Source organism: Notolepis coatsorum, assembly GCF_963971535.1.
Source record: "Notolepis coatsorum genome assembly, chromosome: 5".
Taxonomy (NCBI): domain Eukaryota; kingdom Metazoa; phylum Chordata; class Actinopteri; order Aulopiformes; family Paralepididae; genus Notolepis; species Notolepis coatsorum.
The window spans coordinates 85,132,223-85,156,990 of NC_140169.1; the positions used below are offsets into that span (position 1 = coordinate 85,132,223).

The 24,768-nt window shown below is 43.3% G+C and overlaps 1 protein-coding gene across 1 annotated transcript in view; it reads right to left on the reverse strand.

Moving 5' to 3' along the window:
• Positions 1–20,431, reverse strand: part of ncoa1 (nuclear receptor coactivator 1) — a gene marked incomplete at its 3' end in the record, with an annotated part of 164,503 nt that extends 144,072 nt beyond the window's left edge. Inside the window, 1 exon segment of the mRNA XM_084314162.1 lies at positions 20,331–20,431. Coding sequence (XP_084170288.1) covers positions 20,331–20,419 — 89 coding nt within the window. The 5' untranslated portion in view covers positions 20,420–20,431.
• Between the last annotated feature and the right edge of the window lie 4,337 nt (positions 20,432–24,768).

Consider the following 24,768-nt stretch of genomic DNA (forward strand, 5'->3'; position numbering starts at 1 on the left):
TCTGTAGGGCCTTCTTGTCCTGTGCCGTGCTGTTGCCATACCAGGCAGTGATGTTTCCAGTCAAGATGCTCTCTACAGCTCCGGAGTAGAAGGACTGGAGTATCTTCCCAGATACTCTGAACTTCCTTAACTGTCTCAGGTGGTAGAGGCGCTGCTTCGCCTTTTTTACGACTGAGTCTACGTGTGTTGTCCATGTCAGGTCCTCTGAGATGTGGACCCCCAGGTACTTGAAGCTGCTCACCCTGTCCACGGTAGCCCCGTTTATCCTCAGTGGTGTGTGTGTCTCCTGCTGTCTCCTCCTAAAATCCACGATCAGCTCCTTGGTTTTACCAATGTTCAGGAGCAGGCTGTTGTCCTGGCACCAGCGTTCCAGTACCTCAACCTCCTCCCGGTAGGCTTTCTCGTCGTTGTCCGAGATCAGCCCCACCACCACCGTGTCGTCCGCAAACTTCACTATGGAGTTGGATCTGAACTTGGCCACACAGTTGTGTGTGTAAAGTGAGTACAGCAGGGGGCTTAGAACACAGCCCTGGGGGGACCCGATGCTCAGGGTGATGGTGTTGGAGGTCTGACCCCCCACCCTGACCGCCTGGGGTCTTTCACTCAGAAAGTCCAGTATCCAGGCGCTCAGAGCGGAGCTCAGACCCAGCTCGATCAGCTTGTCCACCAGTCTGGTGGGGACTATGGTGTTGAACGCTGAGCTGTAGTCAATGAACAACAGTCTCACATAGCCCCCCTTCTGACGGTCAAGGTGAGAGAGGGTGCTGTGCAGTACCTGGGAGACCGCGTCGTCAGTGGACCTGTTTGTCCTGTATGCAAATTGCATAGGGTCCATATCACTGGGGAGGGAGGCACAAATGTGGTCCTTGACCAGCCTCTCGAAACATTTCATGACCACAGAGGTGAGTGCCACCGGTCTGTAGTCATTGAGACATGTTGGGGAGGGTTTCTTCGGTATAGGGATGATGGTAGACATCTTGAAGCAGGCAGGGACCACTGACTCCGCCAGGGATTGATTAAATATGGCGGTGAACACCGGGGCTAGCTGGTTGGCACAGGACTTAAGTATGCGTCCTGTTATACCATCTGGGCCTGCCGCTTTCCTGGTGTTCACCTGCATAAATGCTCTTCTCACACTGTGTTCCGACAACGAGAGAGCGTCCCGCCCCCCCGCGGTTGCCCCCCCCCCTCCACAACAGCCGGCGCGCCAGTGACGTCACTAGCCGGAGAGCTAGCAGCGCCACTGTCTACACCAGGGACCACTGACTCCGCCAGGGATTGATTAAATATGGCGGTGAACACAGGGGCTAGCTGGTTGGCACAGGACTTAAAGGAAAACTCCAACATTTTGGGAAATTAGCTTATTTAACATCTTCCCTGGAGTTAGACAAGAAGATACATACCTTTTTTGTCTCTGTGCGTGCATTTAGCTTTGGGAACAGTCGCTCCGTTAGCGTAGCTTAGCTTCATCACTGGAAGTGGGGGAGATCCGGAGCCTGACGTTCCCTTACACTGTATACAGTCACGAAATACACTCCAAATACAACTCCAAAACGTTCATGTAAACATACTTAAGAAGGACATTATGGAAGGGTTAGGGTTATTTTTTATTTCTCCACGTGGTGAATACACAGGTCACAACATGTTTACATGAACGTTTTGGAGTTGTATTTGGAGTGTATTTTGTGACTGTATACAGTGTAAGGGAACGTCAGGCTCCGGATCTCCCCCACTTCCAGTGATGAAGCTAAGCTACGCTAACGGAGCGACTGTTCCCAAAGCTAAATGCACGCACAGAGACAAAAATGGTATGTATCTTCTTGTCTAACTCCAGGGAAGATGTTAAATAAGCTAATTTCCCAAAATGTTGGAGTTTTCCTTTAAGTATGTGTCCTGTTATTCCATCTGGGCCAGCAGCTTTTCTGGTGTTCACCTGCATAAATGCTCTTCTCACACTGTGTTCCGTCAATGAGAGAGCGTCCCCGCCCCCCCGCGGTTGCCCCCCCCCCCCTCCATAACAGCCGGCGCACCAGTGACGTCACTAGCCGTTGAGCTAGCGGCGCCACTGTCTACACCAAACCGAGCGTAGAAAGAGTTGAGTTTGTCCGCGAGAGAGGCGTCGTCGCTCCCCATTGAGGGGGCGCTGACTTTGTAGTTAGTTATTGTCCTCAGTCCCCGGCGCCATAAGCCTTGTGTCGTTTTGTGCCATTTGTGTCTCCAGTTTATCAGCATATGTCCGTTTTGCAAGTTTAACAGCCTTGCGCAGAGTATAAACTGTAGCCTTGTACTCCTCCATGTTTCCTGACTCTCTGCCCAGGTTGTAAGCAGTGGTGCGGGATTTCAGAGCTGCTCTGATAGTACTATCCACCCACGGTTTCTGGTTAGGGAAGACGCGCACCTTTTTAGTGGGGACAATACTATCAGCCAGTGTTGTGACCTTCACAGTCACCAGATCTCAACCCAATCAAACACCAATGGGTAGATTTTGGGCCGACGTGTTAAGACAGCGCTCTCCACCATCATCATCAAAACACCAAATGAGGGGATATCTTTTAGAAGAACGGCGTTCCATCATCCCTCCAGTAGAGTTCCAGAGACTTGTAGAATCTATGCTGTTCTTGGTGAATCTTGGTGCTGTTCTGGTGGCCAGTGTTGGCCCAACACCTTACTGAGACACTATGTTGCTTTTCCCCTTTGGTATGATGGTCCAAGTGTATACTGTTCAGTAAAAGCGATGGATTGGATGGATACTCTGCCCGTCCCTTGTGTTGTTATTAGGGATATCTGATATTATCGGCCTACCGATATTATCGGCATTAAAATGTGATATCGGAAAATATCGGTATCGGTTTAAAAAAAGAAAATCTTTATTTTTTTTACATTTCTATAACCTTTATTTACCCAGGCAAGCAAGTAAGAACAAATTCTGATTTAATTTATTGTCAAAAGTATGCATAATGTTGTGTTAATTCCACAACAAGAGATATGTAATGTTAATTACCTGAAATTATTCCATTTTTTAGGGGGGGAAACCCTACATATATCGGTATCGGTTGATATCGATTGGTATCGGTATCGGAAATTAAGAGTTGGACAATATCGGTATATCGGTATTGGTAAAAAAGCCAATATCGAGCATCCCTAGTTGTTATGGATTCAAAGAAATAGTGTGATAATTCCCTCTCGTCGTCATAATGGGCTTATCAAAATGAATTCCCCCAGGCCTGTGACGATGCCTCTGAAACCTACTCCACACAGTGCGCCCAAAGTAGGGTTTCAGCCGATTATTTCAGGGCTTGGAGTGTGGCCCCATTGACTTAACAATAGTTTTGTGGCTAAATAGCAGGAGCTGCGAGTAGATCCAGTATGAGGAACAACGTGGAGCGTGCCTGAGAGAGACAGCAGTAAGAGAAGGACACAGGCCTGGGGTCCAACACTCTGAACCTGCTCTTTAACACTCAATAAGACTCAATACTGTGTTATCTCTCTGTTCTTTAGCCTTTAACATGTCCATCTCTATCACACACCCCTCTCTCTCCTCCCATCTGTCTCTCTCTATCTCTCCTCCCATCTGTCTGTCTCTCTATCTCTCCTCCCATCTGTCTGTCTCTCTCTCCTCCCATCTGTGTCTATTTCTCTCCTCCCATCTGTCTGTCTCTCTCTCCTCCCATCTGTCTCTCTCTCTCCTCCCATCTGTGTCTCGCTCTCTCTCCTCCTATCTGTCTCTCTCTCTCCTCCTATCTGTCTGTCTCTCTCTCCTCCCATCTGTCTCTCTCTCTCTCCTCCTATCTGTCTCGCTCTCTCTCCTCCTATCTGTGTCTCGCTCTCTCTCCTCCTATCTGTCTGTCTCTCTCTCCTCCTATCTGTCTGTCTCTCTCTCCTCCTATCTGTCTGTGTCTCTCTCTCTCTCCTCCTATCTGTGTCTCTCCATCTCTCCTCCTATCTGTGTCTCTCTCTCTCTCCTCCTATCTGTGTCTCTCTCTCTCTCCTCCTATCTGTCTCTCTCTCTCTCCTCCTATCTGTCTCTCTCTCTCTCTCCTCCTATCTGTGTCTCTCTCTCTCTCTCTCTCCTCCTATCTGTGTCTCTCTCTCTCCTCCTATCTGTCTGTCTCTCTCCTCCCATCTGTATGTCTCTCTCTCCTCCTATCTGTCTCTCTCTCTCTCTCCTCCTATCTGTGTTTCTATCTCTCCTCCTATCTGTCTGTCTCTCTCTCCTCCTATCTGTCTGTCTCTCGCTCCTCCCATCTGTCTGTCTCTCTCTCCTCCCATCTGTCTGTCTCTCTCTCCTCCTATCTGTCTGTCTCTCGCTCCTCCTATCTGTCTGTCTCTCTCTCCTCCCATCTGTCTGTCTCTCTCTCCTCCCATCTGTATGTCTGTCGCTCTCTCCTCCCATCTGTCTGTCTCTCTCTCTCCTCCCATCTGTCTGTCTGTCTGTCTCTCTCTCCTCCCATCTGTCCGTCTGTCTGTCTGTCTCTCTCTCTCCTCCCATCTGGCTGTCTGTCTGTCTGTCTCTCTCCCCTCCCATCTGTCTGTCTGTCTGTCTCTCTCTCCTCCCATCTGTCTGTCTGTCTGTCTGTATGTCTGTCTCTCTCTCTCTTCCCATCTGTCTGTCTGTCTGTCTGTCTCTCTCTCTCCTCCCATCTGTCTGTCTGTCTCTCTCTCCTCCCATCTGTCTGTCTGTCTGTCTGTCTCTCTCTCCTCCCATCTGTCTGTATGTTTGTCTGTCTCTCTCCCCTCCCATCTGTCTGTCTGTCTGTCTCTCTCTCCTCCCATCTGTCTGTCTGTCTGTCTCTCTCTCTCCTCCCATCTGTCTGTCTGTCTCTCCTCCCATCTGTCTGTCTGTCTGTCTCTCTCTCCTCCCATCTGTCTGTCTGTCTGTCTCTCTCCTCCCATCTGTCTGTCTGTCTGTCTCTCTCTCCTCCCATCTGTCTGTCTGTCTGTCTGTCTGTCTCTCTCTCCTCCCATCTGTCTGTCTGTCCGTATGTCTCTCTCCTCCCATCTGTCTGTCTGTCTGTCTCTCTCTCTCCTCCCATCTGTCTGTCTGTCTCTCTCTCCTCTACTCATCTCCTCTCTCTGTTCTTTAACCTTTAAATTACATATAGACTACAGATGGAAATTAGTTTCTGCTAAATCTGGTGCAAACATGTTTTCATGTGACAATGATTAATGTAAATGCACATTGTCTATAAATAAATAAAAATAATCCATTTCTATCACCACCCCCCTCCCCCCTCTCTCTCAATGTAGGGACCCACAGTGACAGAGTAGGAGAGAGAGGAGGGGTGGGGCATCCAACCCGTTACCTTCGGGTGGGGGCAGTGGGGATGCAGGGGGGGGGGGGGGGGGGGCTGATTGGAACTCCCAGGGCCTCGCAGTGGGTGGCCTGGAGAGCCTGGGCCCCACGCCAAGGTCCACACACACACAACACACACACACACACACACATAAGGATACCCTCACAGACAGTGATACCCTGACACACACACACACACACACACAGTCGGAGGCATACATGAGCATTGATAGTGATACACTTGTCTACAAAGTAACGTACATGCATGAGAGCACACATGCGGATACCATCATACACATACACAAAAGCATATATATATATATATATATATATATATATATATATATATATATATATATATATATACATACATACATACATACATACATACATACATACATACACACACACACACAACAAGGAACTCATTAACAACTTTGATCCAGATTCGATGCACTGTGAGCCAGCCAGGTTATAGTTTAGCAACATTAGCTGAACCAAAGACATGCATTTAAGCCTAACCAACGTTGGGTCCTGGACCACTACACTACCTCCTACTGACTACCATTTTGTATGTGTTTATACTAGGGATGGGACCGAATATTCGATCCCATATCTACATTCGATTTTCATATCAGAAAATCGGAAAATATATATATATATATATATATATATAAATATATATATTTTTTTTAAGCAAACCATTCTTATTTCATTACTTTTTATATTTAGAGGCAGCCTAATTTTCATAGCCTAATTGATCTAAAAGATGCACATGCTACTGTTTCTGTTTGTTTATTAAAACCGGTTAATAGAAGTGCCTATTTATGTGCAATGACCCTTTTAATGATCCATTCTATTAAAAATAATAACTGAATTTAACTGAAACTGAACATTTTAACTGAATTCAAACAGAAACAAAAATATTTTGAAAAACGAATATTCGAATAGCACTTTTGCTAGAAAGTCCCATCCCTAGTTTATACTGTATATATATTCAAAGAAACTGTAAAAGAAGGAAGGGTCATCACGTCAGAATACCAGCGCTCTATGCTCTGCTTGTTGCCAGTTCTATTGAAGCCTGTATTAAAAATGTAATATATACAAGCTATCTGAGGAAATACATCAACCAATATTGTGACCGCGACCAGCGATTGTGACCACATGTCTCCATCTTCATTTTATAGATTTTTACAGATTGTGAAAGTACAGAATGCAGGGCTGTACAGTGCGAGATATATGTCGCACGTGCTACAGCAACATCGGTCTGTGCGATGAATGGATTTACTTTAGTAGCACTGGTGCGATAGGCATTCGGTTCATATCGATACTCTTATTTTGAAAATCCTGTGGCAACTCTCATTTCCGCCCAAGCGCAGCTCCAGCCATAGGGGGGGGGGGGATTTTTTTTGTGTAGTTATCCTATATAGGTTTAAGAGGGGAGGTCGCTTATAAGCCCTTGGTTTTTTTTTACCTTTCCTGCACATTTTAACTGTTCTTCTTTTTACTTATTTTATTCCAGAATGTATGTTTGTAAGTGCGAATAACAATAAACAATAAACAACAAACAAGTAGTAGCAGTAGCGTCTGGAACACGCACATTGCAACATAGCAAGGCTAGTGTGCCTATTTCGCCACCCAAAACAAATCCCTGCTGTTTTATTCCGCAACGGGTCAAATGCATCTAACATGCTTTGCAATCCTCGCCATTCCTTTATGACCACGTCGTAGGGCTGGGCGATATAACGATAACGATAAATATCGTGATATATTTTAATAATCGCTATCGAATATCGTTTTTTTTTTTTTTTTTTTTTTTTTTACCTGCAACAGGGCAGTTTTAAAACCAGAGACAGTGGACAGACTTCTTTCTTGCCTGCAACTTAAAGTAATGGCTTTGCTTGTCCAAATGACAATACTGACCAAATTGAGATTTATTTTTCTCTTGTCCATTTATTTTGTTTGCTTTCTAATTTAAAATACAGTTTAAAACCGTCTGTACACAGTAGGCTATGTGTGCTAGCAGAACTAGACTCCAGTCACGAGTCACGGTGCACATGTGCGGTGGTTTGTCCACCAAAAAAGCGCCAAAAGATAGAAAAGAAACTAGCAGAGCCAGAACTGTTCAACTCCCCTGGAGCCACAGCCAGCAGAGAAGCCTGTTTACTTTCGCTTTCAAACCAGCTGCAGTCTGAGAACTGGAGTGTGAGGGCATGTAACACTAAAGATGGCGGCAATGACAAAGAATTGCTGCAAAATAAACATACATCTGTTGTTTATATAAAAAAAAAAAAAAAAAAAAAAAAAAACGTATAACAATTTCGATAATTATCGATATCGAGAAATATGATAACATTATCATATCGTTATCGCAATATGATTTTTTTCCATATCGCCCAGCCCTACCACGTCGTGTTAAAGTCTGAAATTAACGCTATGTTAGCGTAAGCTAACAACAAGCTAAAACCCTGTTCAGAGCCAGAGAGAACAGCAGAGTGGGGACTGGGGGGGGGGTGCGTTTGAAAAGATCAGATGAAGTCAGACGAGTATATTATATTGATAGTAAATGTACTGAGGGTGGACAGGTAATGTTGATATTTAAACATAAAAAATACAATACATAATAAATGTATTCATGATCATCAATATAAAACAATTGCAGGAACGGTTTGGGAGAGGAAAGGGTTTTAGGTTGCATGTGTGAGTTCCAAAAAAAATTACTTAAAGTTTAAAGCTCAATATATCAAAACGTGGCACTTTATAGTGAACAGGAGGTCTATTTGTATTAAAAACAATAAATAGTTTTTCATTTAAATGTCTGGAAGAGCTAAATAATTTTTTTTTCAAATTATATTTTCGTTACCTTTTTTGAGTTGATATAAATCTTACTGATTGTGTTAAATGGGCTCATGATATCATCTCATATCGATTGCAGGCACCGGCATTGTATCGTATCGTGGCAGATCGACAAATATCGTATCGCTGTCCAAAGAATCGATATTGTATCGTGATGAAACTGGTGATTCCCACCCCTAGTAGAGTCCATACACCCAACACCAAATCCCATAATTCCGTACACGTAACGTGTCTGGCTGTGTGACGTCAACTTGTCAGCATGAAAATGACAGCCAAACATGGCACTGCAACTAAATAACACAAATACAATAGGCACATTTGTGACTGTTACAAATATAACACGTTTTATACTTGTGCTACAAGATTTTGGCCTGTGCTACAAAACTATCAACCTCTGTAGCACCAGTGCTATGTGCAAAAAAAGTTAACGTACAGCCCTGGAATGTAAGCTTTCAAATGATGTGTCATACATTTGAAATCTGAAAATGTTTGAAGAAGATGTGCTAATTTGAATCTTGTAAAACCTCTTAATTTCTTAGTGTGGCAAGCGGAGATAATGGCTCTAGAAGATAGTCTAGCGGTTCTCAAACTACGGGTCGCGACCCAAAGTGGGGTAGGGGGTAGGTGACAGTGGCGCATTGACAAGTATAAAAAAAATACTTTTCTTTTTTATGTTCTGGCAACATATTTTGGCTAAATATGCCTTGTTTTATAAATGTGTATTGATAACATAGTGCTGTAATTACATTTTCGAATAAATATATATATATATTGAAATTATTTATTGGGAAAACCACATTGAGATACAGTATCTCATTTTGGAGAGGGTCCCAAATATGCATGATCAAGTTCAACAATGTGTGCTTTTATTTTGATATTCCTTAATTCCATGTTGAAATGACACGATAAATTACGTGTGGGGTCGCCAAAAGAATTAAATGGAATTAAATGGGGTCGTGGTATAAAAAAGTTTGAGGACCTAGAATTGAACACCTCTGCCGGTCTGTACTGGGTGTGAACAATAGTTCCCTACAAGCCACCCAGCCACTCCTTCACATGAATAGCATTAACATGCTGTTACCGGAGTGTAGGGCTGCAACTAACGGTTATTTTGGTAGTCGACTAATCTGTCGATTATTTTTTCGATTAGTCGACTAATCTAATGTCACACCCTCCATCTCTGCTTCCTGTGGGCGCGGCTCCTTTTCCGGGCTCTCAGCAGACTTCTTAGCTTAACATAACAGACCGACAGTAAGTTTGGGGGAACTAATGGGATAACTGGGGTTGCAACAAAAGTGCAACTAGGGCTAAAAACACAATGAAATAAAATAATAATAATAATAATAATAATAATAATAATAATAATAATAATAATAATAATAATAATAATAATAATAATAATAATAATAATAATAATAATAATAATAATAATAATAATAATAATAATAATAATAATAATAATAATAATAATAATAATAATAATAATAATAATAATAATAATAAATAATATATCCTTCTTAGCAGACTTCTTAGCTTAACATCCCAGGGAACTACTGGGATAACTGGGGATGTTGTTTGCTCCTGACAAGAGTCTCAAAGTCTGGGGTGATGGTAGACAAAGCAACTCTGAGGTCATGCTCAATGTCCAATCTGTTCCTCTGCTTTGTCTTCAGCTGGACCAGAGCTGAGAAGCCACTTTCACAAAGATAGGTAGTGCAAAAAAAAGTATAAAATGTTGTTTAAATATATATTTTTTTAATAATACGACGCATCGACGCAAAAATTCGGCGTCGACGAGTTTTTGTGATCGACGTCTTCGATTATGTCGACTAATCGTTGCAGCCCTACCAGAGTGCAATGACTTGTGAAAATAGCTGTTATACAAGCTTGTTATACAAGCTACCAAGCTAATTGTCATTATACTTCATACAATGAGGTAAATAACTCACAATTTAAGGTGCTACACAATAAATCACAGTACTATCACAAAAATGCAGTTATCACAGCAAACAAAGTTGCTTGCAGTCAGTATATCCATAGGATGAATAAGTATATATACATTGTGCACACCTGTACAGCCCTGGCCTATTTTAATTTTATAATTCTATTCTATTCTATTGTGCTTCTATTTTACTTTAGTTTATATCCCATTTTATTTTATTATTTTATTCTATTATCTGTCCGTTAATGTTGCACCGAAAACAACCAAATCAAATTCCTTGTATGTGAAAACTACTTGGCAATAAAGACCTTTCTGATTCTGATTCTGATAAATATATTGTACACACACAAAACCGGAGGTGGTAACTTTTTCAAAACTGACGCCCGTTGGCTGTTTGGTTTTATAACCCGAGATTGGAAGCACGTAATACAATCAAACGGCGGCCATTTTAGCTTTCAAAGGATGTGCTGCAACGGGATGTCCGAGAGCAGGCCATCGGAATTTTAAGAGGTTATGACGGGGGTGTGGGGACCCCCAGGGGTCCTTGAGAGGGTTTCAGGGGGTCCGCAGAAAAACAGTTTAATTTCACAAATTTCACTAACTAACTATAGGTTAGAGAGGTCACTTACATAATATACTGTATAAGAGTGAGTATTCTGATCATAGGTTTCACTTTCTCCACTGTTATATATCTATAGACAACTGTGGAATTCTGGACCAAGTCATATATAATCAGGTGGAGAATGCAGCTATCCATTTTGTCCGCGAGGAAGAGAAATGTAGAGGAGGTAGGTTTTTAGGCAGGAATGAGTCAGGCCACCTAAAGGGAGCTAATGATTGGGAGTTGCAGGTAGATTTGGGGGGAAAACTGTTCCACAAGAGATAGTTAACACTTTGAGTGCCAGCGACGTGTTATGTCGTCATTTCATGCCCCCCGTTGAGTGCAGACGACGCGAATTGTCGTTTGATTTTTTTATTAGCGATCTGAATTCATATTTCATCAACCGAGTCTCCCGTTGGTACAGCAGCCCCTCTTAGGAGCTCCGATGGGAAAATACCGCCCCCTATCGTCTATCCCTGTGTAACTGCAGGCCATTCGATTACACTGGTGGATCTGTGGGGGGGGGAGCCTACTGGCTCCACTATGCTGGTGAGGGATCTGATGAAGAGGGAAGTGATCGCGAGATGGAAAGCAGCCTGGAATATATATTTACAGCAGCCAATAATCAATCAATAAACGCGATCGATATTTGGAATGGCGATCAGGAATTGGAATAATCTTTTTGGATAACATCTGATCTAAAGTAAGGAGTCTATGTTACCAGTTTTAGGATAATCAGAGCTGTTTTCACTGAGATAACAGTGTCCCGTATGTGTATATGTGTGTGTGTGCTGTTGAGGAAATAAGAGAATCGATTTCTCAGCTCGCTTCTATAGCATGCATAAGTACACATATACTATCGATAATCTAGCATTTATTTGAAAACGATTCATAAATAGGCCGACAAATGACAACGTGTCTAGTGTATTCGAGAATATTCCAATAAATGCCGTTTATGACGGAATCTTTCTATTTTCCGCAAACTTTTGAGAAAACGATAGCTTTTCGAAATGCTATAAAAAGGATATGAACCGATTAAAAAACAATCCGTTTCGACAATGTTGACTGCAAACAAGTCATTGATAAGCGACGGGCAGATTAGACACATAGCCATAATTTAAAACATAGATTATGCGTTTTTAACGCTATCATTGAAGTGGATGCTGGCACTCAACGGTGTTTTCAATGTTAAATGGCCGGCACTGAAAGTGTTAATACTGACTTGAGGCCAGGGCTGAGCCCAAACGTTCGAACGTTCGAACCTTCGTTCGTTACGTTGGCATTCAAATTCTAAATCAAACATTCAAATTTAAAAATGTTAATAAAAAGAATATTTTTTGTGTCTATAGACAACTGTGAAGAATTGTATAGAATCAATTGTATAGAATCAATAATTCATTCTGTTTAAACCAATGGGTTTTTTCTTCACAGTTGCAGATAGATTAGGCTACACTAATATTATAGTATTAAAAGAAACTGATGAGTTATATTCATTAAATAAAGTTGATTTAATAAAAAATATTAATTTAATCAGATTAATCACTTTATTCAAATTGAGGATTTAGTTTGAGGATATTTTATTAAAAAAATAAATATATATATATATATATATATATATATATATATATATATATATATATATATATATATATATATATTATTTTCTTTTTTAAATAAAGAACATAATTTTATTTTTATTTATTAAAAACGAAGGTTCGAACGTCCGTTCGAAAAACCCTGACGAAGTTCGAATCCCAAAAACAGGCTTTGGGGACAGCCTTAGTTGAGGCCTGACCTAGTATTATGGTCTGCTAATCAGTGGATAGTTTACTTTACGCTGCCCTGGGAGGATTCAGTGGAGGAGGCCTATGAAAGGAAAAAGCTTAGATATGCAGAGATTTGGCAGCAGAAACTGAACAGCAAGGACGGAAAGCTATGGTGTGTCCAGTAGAAGAAGTACGATCAACTTCATCATTATTGGGAGAGTTGGGGATTCCTGGGGCTGAGTTTGCGAAAGGCTTTAAAATGAGATGCCAGAAGAAGCATTGAATTCAGTCAGTGGATTTGGTTGAGGAGAAATGATGTCAGCTGGGGGGCCAAAGTAAACAAAGGGTAAGAGTATTCCTTTTCTTCTCTGTTGTTGCCGTTTCATGTGTGATATCGTTGACAGGAATTGTTCTATTTTTGACATAGGATAACACAAGAAAGTTCGGCATGTGGCTATCATGGAAAATGACAACTAGCGTGGAGCGGGGTGGTTCTGGGACGCTGGAACTAACTGTTGAGCCTCCCCAAGGTGTCGTGGGCCTGACTTGACAAAACAGCACCAGTGAAGGGAGGCTCCCACGTGAGTGTGTCCTCCGTAGAGAAACCGTGAACTACTATACGTCCTGGATGTGAACCGGGCTGAGAACCACTGCTCCAGTATCTAGTGTGTGTCACGGTGATGATGCAGGAATGCAGATACAGTAGCAGCAGCCTGGGCGTTCCGGCGTTGCTTTCTAGAATCCCCTCCGCAGGCGGAAAGGACAGGACCCTTTATAGCAGAGTGACGCCAGGACGAAAAAGAGCAAAGCGCAACGTCGACCGATAACAAAAAATACGTAGGAGTGATGAAATGGTTTGGATGTTTGTGAAACAAGCGGTGTAGGCCTGAAAACAGGAGAGAGAGAGAGAGAGAGAAGGAGGGGGCAGATAAGGTTGTTTAGTCAAACTGGAGATTGAAAACTCCCTATTCCGCTAATCTATATGAGGAGACGTAGCAAGGGTGTGTGTGTGTGTGTGAGAAAGAGAGAGAGAGAGAGAGAGAGAGAGAGAGAGAGAGAGAGAGAGAGAGAGAGAGAGAGAGACACTGAGGGAGCAAGGGAGAGAGCAAGAGAGAAAGAGTCTATATTTAACTGTTTGCTGAGGTGTGTGTGCGCGTGTGTGTGTGTGCGTGTGCGTGTGCGTGTGTGTTAGGGCTGGGCGATATGGCCTAAAAATTAAATCCCTGATTCTTTTTTTTAATCCGATTTACATCGATTTGTCTCTCTTTACACAAAAAAATTATCAAACCAAGATGATTAACACTATGGGTGCCGGCCAGAAATCCGGAAAATGACTGTGGATTGCCAGCGCTATTTGTCTATGGAGAAATTCCCCTTCTTTGCAGGGCTATAACTTTTTAAATTCTATTGCTACATTGCCATTATTCGGGCCCATTCAAAGTCCTATATGTATTGTTCATTGTGTAGCAACGTTAAACTTTTTCATTCACATATTCATAGTAAAATATGGTCTAATGTATAAGTATGTTTTCATCTCTTTCTGCAGCTTTCTCCAGAACGTGATATATAGCCCCAAATGCATTATATTGATGATGAAATACAGTTTGATCCTCCATAGCACTTCCTGTTTGGCAATTGCGCCAATCGGCCACCAGATGGCGCTCCTGAACCGCCAGAGAGCTCAGTGGGTCCTCCTGGTGGATCTCAGGCCAGCGGAGGGGAAATATGAATCCGATCGCAGATTTTTGAAATATTGATATAAGGACGCTGTACAGCGTCCTCCGGCAACTTGAGCATGGCCGGGAATGACGCTATAAAGCGTTTCCCGGCAGTCAGAGTGTTAAAGTGCAAACCTAACTTTCACCAATCTTCACTTAAAAAAAATATGATATATATATACATTATATAATATAAAAGGTTACTCTTGATCAAACAAAGATGAATGTCCCTATTGGGATAAATAGTGCAATAACTTGCTTTTTCACCAAACTTCACTTAAAACAAATAAAAGGTGCCTCTTGATTATCAAACAAGAATGAATTTCCCTATTGGGATTAATAATGTGCAAATCTAACTTTCACCAAACATCACTTTTTGTAAAATAAAAGGTGACTCTTAAAAAAGAAAAAAGAAATTGTTGAAAATCGATTTGAATTTTTCAAAATCGTCCTAAATCATTCATTCAAATTAATCGAAATATCGATTAATCGCCCAGCCCTAGTGTGTGTGTGTGTGTTTGTTATCCACGAACAAGACCATGAACACAGAGTGTGATCTGACTGGTGAGAGTCAATGAGTGCATGTATGATTTACTGCCTGATGTAGGTTTAGCACTATGCATGGAACTGTGTGTGTGTGTTTTAACATGTGTGTTCGTGTGTGTGTGGGGGAGACAACAACAGCGAAAGTAGGTCAGCGCATTGCCAAGGCTAAACACGCAGGCGCAGTATGTGTGTGTGTGTGTAGGTTAGTGGCTGAGTGAGGTTGCTGTAGAAACTACTAGCTAGCTGGGGCTGTGCTGTGCTGGTTACATCAGCTTACATCAAGACTAGGAGGCCTCGAAGAGAGAATCCCACTGTAGCCACACACACACACACACACACACACACATACACACCACCCGACACCTTCATACCACAAAAGAAACTCTTGATATCCGTTTCAGTAGTGCTATGTCAGCCACAGCCGTCATACTGCACTGACTCCAGACCAAAGCCACACACCACTGCAGCACCATAACACCTCCTTAACCAAGTATTACTGTAGTGTCTGGTTTAAAAGGCTTCTTCCTGTTTGTTTCTTGACGTCCCTTATATTTCAGGAAGCATCCGTTTGAAAGTAAAACATAGCCTGTAGAGAATACGTTCATTTAATCTCTTTCCAAGTGCTTGAGGGCAAATCCCTCAATTTGGAAACAGTTAAACAAACAACTAACAAACTAAAAGCTTCACAGTCCCTGACAATATTAACCTCTTAACACTTTCAGAGCCGGCCGTGTTTTCCTTTTTACCCCCTTGAATGCCCATCAACCACTTCAATGTTAGCGTTAATATCGCCTAATCTATGTTTTAAATTATGGCTATGTGTCTAATCTGCCCGTCGCTTATCAATGACTCATTTTTCAGTCAACATTGTCGAAGCGGATTGTTTTTTTATCGGTTCATTTCCGTTTTATAGCATTTTGAAAAGCCGTCGTTTTCACGGGGGAAAAGATTTATCCGTGATAAACGCCCTGTACTGGAATATTCTAGAACAGGGGTCTCAAACGCGTGGCCCGCGGGCCAATTGCGGCCCGCTGGATGATATTGTGTGGCCCCCTACTTGACAGCAAAGTAGTAAAAAAAAAAAAAAAAAATTATGTTGTGGGACTTTGTTCAACTTTGTCAGTGCTGTAACGTTAAACCTTTTAAAAATCTTAGACAAACAAAACACTTTGCTTTCATGAAATATTGTAAGGCTTCCAGGGGTCTCAAACTCGCGGCCCGCGGGCCAATTGCGGCCCGAGGGATGATATTTTGCGGCCCCCTACTTGACATCAAAGTTTAGTGTTAATGCGGCCCGCGCGCAACTGTTTGCAGAGTCGTTGCGCGAGAGTTGGACGTTTTATTTATTTTATCACTTGTAGGCTACCATAGCGCAGGCTCATGACTAGGGATGGGTACCGAATTCGGTACTTTTGAGGTACCGAACCGAAACACGTCGGTACTACCGAGTATCGAATCAAGTGAGAAACCGAAAAAAAAATAAAAAAAAAATAAAAAAAAATATTTTTTATTAATTTTTTTTTTATTTTTTTTTTTTTTTTTTACTTTTTTCTTTTCATGTCAACGTTCACACGCACAATATATGCTTACCTAGGATTTGACTTGATTCAACAACAAAGCAGTCGGAGCAATGACAAGCCGAAAACTGTCGAAATTGTAGTTATTTGAAGTTTGGATTTTTTTTTACGACTGAGGTAGGTAAATTAAATTTCGACAGTTTTCGGCTTGTCATTGCTCCGACTGCTTTGTTGTTGAATCAAGTCAAATCCTAGGTAAGCATATATTGTGCGTGTGAACGTTGACATGAAAAGAAAAAAGTAAAAAAAAAAAAAAAGTAAAAAAAAGTAAAAAAAAAAAAAAATTTATAAAAAATATTTTTTTTTATTTTTTTTTTGTTTTTTTTTAAAGTACCGAAAAAAGGTACCGTTGGGTACCGGTATCGATTCACAGGTACCGGTACCGGTATCGGTTCAAATGTGAAAGGTACCCATCCCTACTCATGACATCAACGTTATGTTAGTGACTTGGTTGAAACGTGATTCCGGAGTGATATCAAGTAAAGTGGAAGGCAAATGCATCCTCGCTATCTCCTCTGACTGCGAGCAGTGCTCTGCATGTCCGGCTGCACTGCCACTGTCTGTGTCTGTGTACGGGTCTGGTCCAATCACGTCAGCGTTTTCCCCCCTCACCCACAGTCTGCGAATCAGATGCAGAGTAGGGGAGTAGGGCGGGTCTTCACGGAATGCAAGTCGTCTCTCTCTTTCAGTCCGAGTCAGTTGGCAGCGCATCTACAGTAAACTCGCTCCCAGTTTTATCTCTGTGAGATAAATGTAGCTACTAGCCTAGTTTCGCCAGCAGGCAGCCAGCAGAAAAATATGGCATTTTCAAAGATGGTCAGTAAAAGAAAAGTCGACTGCAATTCAAAGGTGAATGGACTGAAAAATATGCGTTCATCCTGAGTCCCAGCACCAAACCAATGTGATATGCCAAGAAACGGTAGCTCTTGTGAAGGGTGGCAATTTGAAAATAATGTATGACTGAGTGATGGAGACCATGTTTGAAGGCAAACAAAAGCAAATCCCCCTCAGATCGCACAGCAACCAGAATAACTGAAATACTGGCTGGTGATTTGATTAAACAGCTTTGTGATAGAATAAAAAAAAAATGCACAGTGCATTTCCATAGCTGTGGATGAGTCCACTGACACCACTGAGAAGCCTATGTTCTGAAGAACCATTCATGTTCTGAAGAACTGTTCATGTTCTGAAATGTTATTGCTAAAGATTGAGAAGATTGGATCAGTTGTACTTTTTTTTTTAATGCTTGAAACCCTTTTTTTGTGGAATATTTGATGCGGCCCAGCCTCACCCAGACTCTACCTCCAGCGGCCCCCAGGTAAATTGAGTTTGAGACCCCTGTTCTAGAACGTTGTCATTTTTCGGCCTATTTATGAATCGTTTTCAAATAAACGCTAGATTATCGATAGTATATGTGTACGTATGCACGCTGGTGCCGCGAGCTGAAAATCGATTATCTTAGTTCCTGATCACTCGCACAGCCAAACAGCCATATCACACATAGGGGAAAAGCTTATATCTCCGTGAAAACAGGTCTGATTATCCTAAGACTGGTAAAATAGATTCCTTACCTGAGATCAGATGGTATCCAAAAAGATTATTCCAATTCCTGATCGTCATTCCAAAAATCGATCCTTTTATTGATCCAATGCTACATACTGTAAAGACATATTACACGCTGTTCTGATGGTCCACAATGACTCCGAGCGGCTCGGGGTACAGTACATGCGTGAGAAGTAAAATGTGGATTCCGGAGTTTTTTTTCCTCATCCATTTTCATTGAGTCCATTCCAAAAGGGTGCATTACCATCTGGGAGACGATAGGGGGCGCTTCTTTCACATCTGAGCGCCTGGTGGGGCTGGTTTCCCAACTCGGTTGATGAAATATTAATTCAGATCGCTAATAAAAAATATTTCACGCTAATTATCGTGGTGGGCATTCAGGGGGCGGGCTGCTAACACGTGTTATGTCGTTTTGGGCATTCAAAGTGTTAAACATCGGACGGCCCGTCACGTGTGTGTGTGCACGTCGCAGCACGTCGCCCTCGTCTGCCGGCTCCGGGCTACGTTTTCGCCAATCAACCGATACATTGTTGGAAAGTTGAAATTGCCGCCTTTCGATCGCCACCCTACTCGACTTATTGCGTGCTTCCAATCTCGGGTTACAAGACCAAACAAGTGACCGTGTCCGGTTTGGTCGGGTCCTGAACGGACCAGCCACCTCTGATGGCGACAATTATTGACCACCTTTGTAGCTGATGAAATTCTTCAGCACTCTTGTTGTGGAAGAAAGTTAAGAATGTTTCCTTTCAAAAGAATCACCAGACTCATGCATGTGCTATAAGTATAAAGTATAATAAATCGCAAATTACTTTGGGTATGCAATCATCAGGCGTGTTATGCAAAACTAGCCCCATTTTTGCCTAATGCATAAGAGGTTAAAGCTGCAGTAGGCACCTTTTCAGAAATAAGCAAGAGTGGGTTTACCTGGTCAGCAGAAATAGAGCAAGCTCTGTATCACTTTTCAAGCCCAGGCACACAGACTCTCAGAGGCACCAGCAGCTTTAAGCTGAATTAAGAAATAGAAATAGAGCTTGCTAACTCACTTGTTACTTTCTCCAAAGTTGCCTACTGCAGCTTTAATAGGGCCTCTCAATAACAGTGATCAGGATCAAATTGTCCATTTTGTAAATGAAAAACTACCAACGTCAGCTTTCCAGTGAAGTGTGTGTATGAAAGCCATGTATATATTCTCCAGCACAGTGGTTCTCAAAGTGAGGTCTCTCTTGACTCTCACCAGTTCATCTTCTCAAACTTGAAATCGTTTTTGTGACATTGAATTACATGAATTTGAACTGTGACACAGGAAAAGAGGGCTTGGCTTGAGATGGGTCAACTGAAAATGTAAGTTTCTGATACTGTATGCAGGTTTCAATAAGTTCACTTTTTAAGACCTTTTTAATACCACTTAGAGCAAAGTTTTATACCAATTTCACGGCCATACTAGCAAAAAAAAAAAAAAAAAACGCATAGCGATACTGAACTGGCGGCTTCACTTGCACCAAGCTCGCGGTAGCCCCACGAACAACAACTACTTGAATAGACAAACATTTTATATATTTAATATTATTTCATCACCCGAATTTCTTTTTATGACTTTATGATGATAAAAAAAAAATGTTTTAGATTATTCCTTTGGCATTTTATTGATTTATTTCGGATAGGCCCGGCAGAGAGGAAAGTTGGGAGAAGAGTAGATGTGCAGCATAGGTCTCCGGGTCCGGGAGTCGAACCCCCGGGACGACTGCGTTACACTGCAGCGCAGCTACGTGGTGCGCCACCCTGGCCATTTTAACCCTTTCACTGTGACAATACAGAAGGTTAGCCCTTTACTATCACACAACCGACGGCGATGCTCCATCATTAGCATCATCCGCGGAGCTAATGATGGAGCATCGCCGTCGGTTGTGTGATAGTAAAGGGCTAACCGTCTGTATTGTCACAGTGAAAGGGTTAACCGGCTGTCGTGTGGCAGTGAAAGGGTTAATCCCCTCCAGATTCCATATTGACAGATGATGATGATGATATGATTCTCCATACCTAAGCAGGTGACCAAGTGGATACAAGTGGCTGTGAATATAGTGATATGTCTTTTCCTCCAAACCACCCTGCCCTAGTTACCTCACTTAACCTGGCCATGAAGCAAGGTGTTTTCTTCATCTCAAACACACACACACACACACACACACACACACACACACACACACACACACACACACACACACACACACACACACACACACACACACACACACACACACACACACACACACACACACACACACACACACACACACACACACACACACACACACACACACACACACACACACACACACACACACACACACACACACACACACACACACACACACACACACCTGGCCTCCTGCTCGAACCTTTGCCTCTCTCTCTCTCCCTCTCCCTCTCCTTATCTCTCTCCCCCTCTCCTCTGGTCCTGCAGCTCTTACCTTTGACCCGAGGTGTCACATGGAGAGCCCTTCCTCTTGCGTGACTCTGGGGCTGCAGGGTCCAGGGGGCTTTCCCTCACCGCACTCATCTTTAGATATAGCACCTGCAGGAGAGGAGAGAGAGAGGAGAGGGAAAGAGAGGGGAGAGAGAGATGGGAGAGGGGAAGGAGAGGAGAGAGGAGAGAAGGAGAGGGAAGGAGAAGGGAGAGGGGAGAGAGAAGGAGAGGGAGAGGAGAGGGAGAGAAGGAGAGGGAAGGAGAGAGTAGAGGGAGAGGGGAGAGGAGAGGAGAGATGGGAGAGGGGAAGGAGAGGAGAGAGGAGAGAAGGAGAGGGAAGGAGAAGGGAGAGGGGAGAGAGAAGGGAGAGAGAAGGAGAGGGAGAGGAGAGGGAGAGAAGGAGAGGGAAGGAGAGAGTAGAGGGAGAGGGGAGAGGAGAGATGGGAGAGGGGAAGGAGAGGAGAGAGGAGAGAAGGAGAGGGAAGGAGAAGGGAGAGGAGAGGGAGAGAAGGAGAGGGAAGGAGAGAGTAGAGGGAGAGGGGAGAGGAGAGATGGGAGAGAAGGAGAAGGGAGGAGAGGAGAGATAGAGGAAGGGAGGTAGGGGGAGAGAGAGATAGAGGGAATGGAAGAGAGAAAAAGACAATACAAAATATTTTAATATTAACAAAGATTTTCAGTGATTTTCTTTACTATTCAAACATTTCCATAAGAGGGTAATGGGGCTGTGAGTGGCATCTCCCTTTGAAGAAACAGCTCTGCAGTCAGTCAATGCCTAGTCTAACTGTAACAGCAGCACACAACAGGGGACTTTCTCACACACACACACACACACACACACACACACACACACACACACACACACACACACACACACACACACACACACACACACACACACACACACACACACACACACACACACACACACACACACACACACACACACACACACACACACACACACACACACACACACACACACGGTCAGAGGTAGATACTAGATCACACAGGGTCAGAGGTAGATACTAGATCACACAGGGTCAGAAGTAGATACTAGATCACACAGGGTCAGAGGTAGATACTAGATCACACACGGTCAGAGGTAGATACTAGATCACACAGGGTCAGAGGTAGATACTAGATCACACAGGGTCAGAGGTAGACACTAGATCACACAGGGTCAGAGGTAGACACTAGATCACACAGGGTCAGATCACACAGGGTCAGAGGTAGACACTAGATCACACAGGGTCAGATCACACATGGTCAGAGGTAGACACTAGATCACACAGGGTCAGATCACACAGGGTCAGAGGTAGACACTAGATCACACAGGGTCAGATCACACAGGGTCAGAGGTAGACACTAGATCACACAGGGTCAGAGGTAGACACTAGATCACACAGGGTCAGATCACACAGGGTCAGAGGTAGACACTAGATCACACAGGGTCAGATCACACAGGGTCAGAGGTAGACACTAGATCACACAGGGTCAGATCACACAGGGTCAGAGGTAGACACTAGATCACACAGGGTCAGAGGTAGACACTAGATCACACAGGGTCAGAGGTAGACACTAGATCACACAGGGTCAGAGGTAGACACTAGATCACACAGGGTCAGATCACACAGGGTCAGAGGTAGACACTAGATCACACAGGGTCAGAGGTAGACACTAGATCACACAGGGTCAGAGGTAGACACTAGATCACACAGGGTCAGAGGTAGACACTAGATCACACAGGGTCAGAGGTAGACACTAGATCACACAGGGTCAGAGGTAGACACTAGATCACACAGGGTCAGAGGTAGACACTAGATCACATCGGGCCACTTCCAACCCAGAAATCCACCTGTCAACTGTTCAACACACACACACAGTCAGTGGGAGTGATCGTCTACAAACAACGGCTTGCCCCAGAGACGTGACGTCAGAGAGACCTTTCTGTACGAGTGGAGAATAGCATGTGGGAAACGCAACTTCTTAGAGATCTGTCGATTAGACAAATTGATTAGTCGGCAATGTATTGTCTACTAATGATGACTATTAGTTGAATGAGAATTTATTTCGTCGAGGACAGCTCAGCAAGGCAACGGAGGCACGCCCAGGGTAGATGGGAGAGGGAGAAGTAGAGGAGGAGGGGCAGACAGAGAGATAGAGAAAGAGATAAAGAGAGAGAGAGAGAGGGGGGAGGGGAGGGGAAAGGAGGAGGAGGGAGTGGGATGCATCACAATAGAACCACATGTTCCCCTGGGTCTTGTTTTTCGTTTAGTTTTCTTTTGCATTAAAAAGCATCTTCTCTGTGATGGATGTGCTGTTGTGTTCAGCGCTAGTAAATCTGCAGCCGTCCGACGGCTCTGCTCTGCTCAACAGAACCAGAGTCTTTGATCTGTAGGACCGTGAGAATCTCCGCTGCCAAGCAGAACCAAGCCTGAAACACCAACATCATCCTCATGGGTGTTAGTATCTATCACTGTACCTGCCTGTCAGGAGTGGGGGGTGGGGGGTGTAGGACACAGGCAGACACACACAAAAAGGTGATTTTTTATTTTTTTTTTATTATCTTTTCCCCCCCTCCTTTTTCCAAAAAGGGGAATCTTAAAGGTACCACAGAGGGGTAACCACTGGAATCGCTGAGTGATGAGAGAGGGTGGGGGAAAACACAAGAATAAAATAAATAGAAATAAAAACTGTAGGAAAGACATAAACACCAGTATAATTTACTGGATAAAAATCCCAAAATAACCACCATATAGACTAGCAGTTGAAGACGACAAGAAAAACAATAGCACAAGCTTGGGACACTCGTCTACTGTTGAGGGAAAAACATGAAATGGACAAGCATCTGAACACAGTCAACCAAACCTACTTAAAGGCAGTGCACACTTGACACCAATCAGGTGGCCATCAAGCCCACACACCTGCCATGCCGCATGGCAATTAACTGCAGAGGCCAGTGATTGACAGCTGTCCCTCACAGAAAGACGAAATAGACAGCTGTCCCTCACAGAAAGACGAAATAAACAGCTGTCCCTCACAGAAAGACGAAATAGACGACCATCCCTCACAGAAAGACGAAATAGACAGCTGTCCCTCACAGAAAGATAGACAGCTGTCCCTCACAGAAAGACGAAATAGACAGCTGTCCCTCACAGAAAGACGACATAGACAGCTGTCCCTCTAGGGCTGGGCGATATGGCCAAAAACGTTATAGCGACAAAATAATAAAATTATTTTCATATCACTCGATATCGATAATTATCGTCGATATAATTTCTGTCAAGTTTAATTAACTTCTTGTGCCCGGCGCCGACGGGCTATTAATTGACTCACTTGTTTTGCTGCGGTAGAACGGAGACAAGTTGGAGAGCCGTCGCGTGTCGAGCCAACCCTTTGAGAAGCGTTGTGGTCCCGGCTTGAATTCTACATGAATGTGTCCAAGTCCATAATCCATATAAATCCATTTTGTTATATCCAACACAGTCTGAATGAATGTTTCTTGTGATTATGCTGCGTGATTTCAAACAACCAAAACAACTGAATGTCTCGAGTTGATGTCGTCATCAGTCCGCGCACGTTCTTCTACGCAGTATACTAAACACCCCAGTGCATAGATTATTATATTCCACCAGGGGGCAACCTACCACCACTGGATCATATGCATTATAAGAATGGAACTAACAGTTAGCCAGAGCAAGCGGTGTATCCCACGACAATGTACTAACTATCACCCTAAAATACTCTGTTCCGCCCCAATACATTGCAACGACGTCCACCGCATACCCCACACTACTCTAACCGTTACCATCAAAATTCACGCCACACACCCACTCCGCACGTAAACTATAAAATAGCGGCGTGCAAGCTAATGATCCTAGCCAGCCTTGTTTCCAATGTACTAACTATCACCCTAAAATACTCGGTTCCGCCCCAATACATTGCAACAACGTCCATCACAGCATACCCCGGCCCACACTACTCTAACCGTTACCCTCAGAATTCACGCCACACACGCACTCCGCACGTAAACTATAAAATAGCGGCGTGCAAGCTAATGATCCTAGCCAGCCTTGTTTACTGCCCAGAGGTGCACCGTGGGTCTCCTTCGCTGTCGCCATCTCCTTCACTGATTGGTTGTTAGTGTGTGTGCTCATATCCAAGCTTGGAAAATCGATATATCGAAACTTTGCGACCACGTTTCATGTTTATTTCGAGGAAATAATTTATCGCGATAGTTATCGTTTTATCGCCCAGCCCTATGTCCCTCACAGAAAGACGAAATAAAGCCAAAGCACCTTAGAATAAACTAAAATAAAACCCACATAAACCGTGATCCATCACACACCTGCATCAAGCCTGAAACACCAACATCATCCTCATGGGTGTTATAGGGGTGGGTGGTAGTAACGCTTGAACCAGTATACCATTAGAAATCCATG